Genomic DNA, 5,000 nt, shown 5'->3' on the forward strand with positions numbered 1-5,000 from the left:
AAGTGGTGTTACTAAGTTGGTGTAGTAAACAGACATCATGTTCAGCCTTTATCCACACATTTATTACATTACAGTGAGTGCATACATTTCCCAGTATATAAGGTCCCCGAGGGAATTGAACCCTCAACCTAAGCATTGTTAGCCACAGAGGAGCGTTGGCAGGTTCATGGTTCTGGGTGGAGCCGTAGTGCCCTAGTGGACCTGTGACGTAGGGGATAGTTAACCCCTTCCTGCCGCCCCTGGGTGATGGAAACACCACGCTGCCCAGAACCAGCCCACCAGCGCCAGGCTGAAGGTCTGCCCTGGGAGCCGCTCTCCAGAACAGCACCGTAAACATTTAACTGGCAGACATGGTTGACCTGGGTCTGCAGTTCTGTTGACTTTGTGCTGTTTATGGGCTTCCACAGCGCAGTGGGACCAACGCTGTTATTATAAGATATGTCTGGAACTGAAATGGTCTGCCCTGCCGTCATGTGTTTACACTCACGTGTGTGTGTGTGTGTGTGTGTGTGTGTGTGTGTCTGTGTGTGTGTGTGTCTGTGTGTCTATTTCTGTCTGTGTGTGTCTGTCTGTGTGTCTGTGTGTCTGTCTGTGTGTGTGTGTGTGTCAGGAGACAGAGGCCGACTTTGACAACTGTGCTGTGTGTATCGAGGGTTACAAGCCCAACGATGTAGTGAGGATACTCCCCTGCAGGTAAGCCTGGTCCAACCGTCTCTTATGAACCTTACTAAGCCCCTATGAACCTTTATAACCCTGTATGAACCTTACTAAGCCCCTATGAACCTTTATAAGCCCCTTAATAACTGTTTATAACCCTGTGTGAACCTTACTAAGCCTGTATGAACCTTTATAAAGTCCATTGTAATAGTATACCCTGTATACCTTCCTGGTTATGTGAATGAAATGGCTTCTGGTGCGCGTGTGCGTGTGCGTGTGTGTGTGTGTGCGCGTGTGTGTGTGTGTGTTCTGCCTCTAGGCACCTGTTCCATAAGAGCTGTGTCGACCCCTGGCTGCTGGACCACCGTACCTGCCCCATGTGCAAGATGAACATCCTGAAAGCTCTGGGCATCGCTGTGAGTACCTCACCTGTCTGTCCTACCTCACCTGTCTACCTCACCTGTCTGTCCTTCCTCACCTGTCTGTCCTACCTCACCTGTCTACCTCACCTGTCTGTCTGTCCTACCTCACCTGTCTGTCCTACCTCACCTGTCTGTCCTTCCTCACCTGTCCTGTAGTCTTACCCAGACGTGTTTAAGATGTTTATGTCCAACCACAGTCACACAGGAGTGACGGGAGGTGAAGAGTTGGGCTGTTCTGATCTGCTGAAATGAACTGAATCACTGAATCAAACTGGAACAAACCTGCAGCAAGAAACACCATGTGAACTGACTCTCTCCGCCCCTCCTCCCCCCCTTCTCCCCCCTAGTTGAATGCAGACTGTCTGGACGAGCTCCCCCTGGACTATGAGCTGGCGGTGGGGGTGGGGGCGCTGCCCCTGGAGGCGGTGGTGTCCGGGGGGGCCAGTGACGGGACGCTAAGCGAGGGGGGGTCGGTGGTGCTGGACCCGGGGGTCCGCAGGGTGGGGCTGCCCCAAGACTACCAGGACCCCGACACCCTGAGGGACAGTCCTGTTACCGCCACCACCGACACACACACAGGTGAGGGGTCGAACTCACACACACACACACACAGGTGAGGTGTCTACTACACACACACCCGCACCTGTCCACCTGTTTAATCTAGACTAATCTAACCGCTCTAAGAGGCTACGCTAATCCTCACAGTAGCTGCTAGCATAAGGAGCGTATCCGTTAGCATAACAGCTAAAGGTACACACTTGAGTTGACTACACACAGGACAGGTCACAGGGTGGGCAAGGTGACCTCAACCTCATGTTTACTGACACATCTAGGAGTCAGATAGAGGCTGACAACACACGGTGACCTCAGCTCTGGTAGTGCCATCCGGTGGTAGGTGTGATGTACTGCATCCAACCAACACTGAGCCAGTCAGTGGTATTATACCCTCCCACACCGTGTGTGTGTGTGTGTGTGTGTGTGTGTGTGTGTGTGTGTGTGTGTGTGAGAATGTGTACGTGTGTATCTCTGTGTGTGTGTGTGTGTGTGTGTGTGTGTGTGTGTCTCTCTGTGTGTGTGAATGCGTACGTGTGTGTATGTGTATGTGTATGTGTGTGCGTTTGTGTGCATGTGCGTGTGTGTGTGTCCTAACAGCCCTGCTGTCGTCCTCCAGGTGAGCTCCAGCCAATGGCCAGCAGCGCCTCCGTCGCCTCCTTGGTCATCGCCGTGGAGACGGGCCTGTCGGACGAAGACCTGTCCTCGGAACACTCGCCCACGGGGGACAAGTCCTGAGGGGGAGGGGCCACACCCAGACCAGACCCGGGATAGACCCAGGCCAGACCCCGGTTAGTCTGAGCCCTGTGTGTAGACCTGGGGACGCCAGGACCGGGTGGGGACATAATAGACACAAGACTCCTAGATGGACCTGTCTACCTGAGATACACAGAGTCAGACTGACCTCACCTCTGGCTGTGCTGGGTGTTCTATATATCAGTTACCTGTCTCTGGACCTACCTGTGTGGACTCACCTGTCACTGTTCTAACCTGTTCTAACCTCGCGTATGGACCGTACATACATACCTGGGATATGGTGGAGGAGGCACACACACACACTCACACACATATACACATATACACACACACACACACACACACACACACACACAGTATGTGACCTCACATATATACTCTCTCTAACCCTGGTGAAACACAGGAACTGGAACTGATTTTGCTGGAACTTTTATTTTTTGAAAAGACCTCAAAGAACTCTGGGAGATGTAGTGAACTGTCTCTATCGTCCCTGCTATACCGTCTGTCTTTTGTATTGGGTATGACACTACGAATCCCAAAATCTGAATCCTGATAAGGAATGCAACAAGACAAGTGAAGTGGTGTCCTAACATTGTATCACCATGGTAATACTGCAGTATTGTATTGAACTACAGTATTGTTTTAACTGTTTGCCTGTGAATATATTCTAGGGTCCTATATCTCAACATGTTTCCTCTGTATTATTTTAGCCTGTCTGTGTCTGTCCGTCTGTCCGTATGTCTGTCTGAACAGCCTGACTGACAGTGTTGCCATGGTTATTCTCAGTCTGTTTTTCTGTCAGTCTCTTTACTGGTCAATGAGAGGTGGTCTGCTGCGTTTTCAGACAGGCATCTGTGGGGCCAACCCCTGGTTTTTAGACAGGCATCTTTAGGGCCAACTCTTGATTTTTAGACAGGCACCTGTAGGACCAACCCCTGCTTTTTAGACAGGCATCTGTGGGGCCAACCCCTGCTTTTTAGACAAGCATCTGTAGGGGCAACCCCTGCTTTTTAGACAGGCACCTGTAGGGCCAACCCCTGCTTTTTAGAGAGGCACCTCTAGTGACAACCCCTGCTTTTTAGAGAGGCACCTCTAGGGCCAACCCCTGCTTTTTAGAGAGGCACCTCTAGTGACAACCCCTGCTTTTTAGAGAGGCACACCTAGGGCCAGCCTCTCCTTTTCAGACAGGCACCTCTAGGCTCAGCCCGATTTTCAGACACCTCTAGGACCAGCCCCTTGTTGACAATCAAATGTTGCATCACCGTTCCAGGAGGGTCCTTGTCCTTGACATTTCTTTTAAGGGATACTCTACTGTTTACACCTTGTAGTCAGATTGTCCCTCACCCAGGAGAAACGGTAATCCATGGGTCAGAGTTGTTTCGATTAGCCTAGATTAGCCTTTACTAACTTCAGCCACAGTGAGCAGAAACAATGGGAGTGGTGAGGGCGACAGACGTTTCAAATCAATTCAAATTAACTTCCTGACTTGGTTGGTAGTTACTTTCAGGTGATCTGGCCACAAATGTTGAACTTTTGAACTTGATTTGAGTTAGCTTAAGTTAGTAGTGGCTGTTTAGACAACTCTGAAACATGCATTACAGTTTCTCCTCAGCTGCTGACTACTTTCAGGGTAAAGAACTCTGACGACAAGATGTAAAAAAGTGAACTATCCCTTTAATGATGGGTGTGGTTTTTTAATGTATAGGAAGTATGTTTCGACTGCAGGAGTGGAGGAGGGGAGGAGGCGTATGGAACATGTCTAGAATCTCAATGACGTACTAGCACCACCAGTCTGCTGGTCCAACCTGCCCTGAGAGCAGCAGCACCAGTCTACTGGTCCAACCTGCCCTGAGAGCAGCAGCACCAGTCTACTGGTCCAACCTGCCCTGAGAGCACCACCAGTCTGCTGGTCCAACCTGCCCTGAGAGCAGCACCAACAGTCTACTGGTCCAACCTGCCCTGAGAGCACCAGCCTACTGGTCCAACCTGCCCTGAGAGCACCACCAGTCTACTGGTCCAACCTGCCCTGAGAGCAGCACCAATCGACTGGTCCAACCTGCCCTGAGAGCACCAGTCTGCTGGTCCAACCTGCCCTGAGAGCAGCAATCTGCTGGTCCAACCTGCCCTGAGAGCACCAGTCTGCTGGTCCAACCTGCCCTGAGAGCACCAGTCTGCTGGTCCAACCTGCCCTGGCTTTAACAATGTGGCAACATGCCTGCTCTGACCATTGGATAGGAAAGAGAGAGAGAGAGAGATACAGAGTCGTCTATTTTGATATAAGAAGACATGTTTATTTTTGTAACGACAGAGAGGAACATGCTATTACCCTTTGGAGAAAAGCATTCATAGGGTGAATCAATTAAATTGATTGGGAATTAGGTCGAAGAATTTACGATTTTGACAGATTTGTCGCGGTCCCGTGTTGGAGTGTGAGTCTTGAGCTCTGACTAGCATCATGTCAGCTGTACTAAGTGTTCAAATTCATAATTTCTACATCCTGCTGGTTTGTGGGACCCCCCCTGCCCCTCCCCCAAGGCCCCCACATAATGCACTTTACTGCCTGACAGGGAGAGGCCGATGTGGAGACACCTCCAGGCTGTCTGATAGGATTTG

General features: G+C 50.7%; 1 protein-coding gene across 1 annotated transcript in view; it reads left to right on the plus strand.

Annotated features, from left to right (window-relative positions):
• rnf150b (ring finger protein 150b) overlaps positions 1-3,036 on the plus strand; it is a 12,748-nt gene extending 9,712 nt beyond the window's left edge. Inside the window, exons 4-7 of the mRNA XM_080544272.1 lie at positions 611-693; positions 977-1,073; positions 1,427-1,658; positions 2,251-3,036. Coding sequence (XP_080400398.1) covers positions 611-693; positions 977-1,073; positions 1,427-1,658; positions 2,251-2,369 — 531 coding nt within the window. The 3' untranslated portion in view covers positions 2,370-3,036. The remainder of the gene's footprint in view (positions 1-610; positions 694-976; positions 1,074-1,426; positions 1,659-2,250) is intronic.
• The last annotated feature ends 1,964 nt before the right edge of the window (positions 3,037-5,000 follow it).

Source organism: Nansenia antarctica (genome assembly GCF_963989245.1).
Source record: "Nansenia antarctica genome assembly, chromosome: 13".
NCBI classification, from domain to species: domain Eukaryota; kingdom Metazoa; phylum Chordata; class Actinopteri; order Argentiniformes; family Microstomatidae; genus Nansenia; species Nansenia antarctica.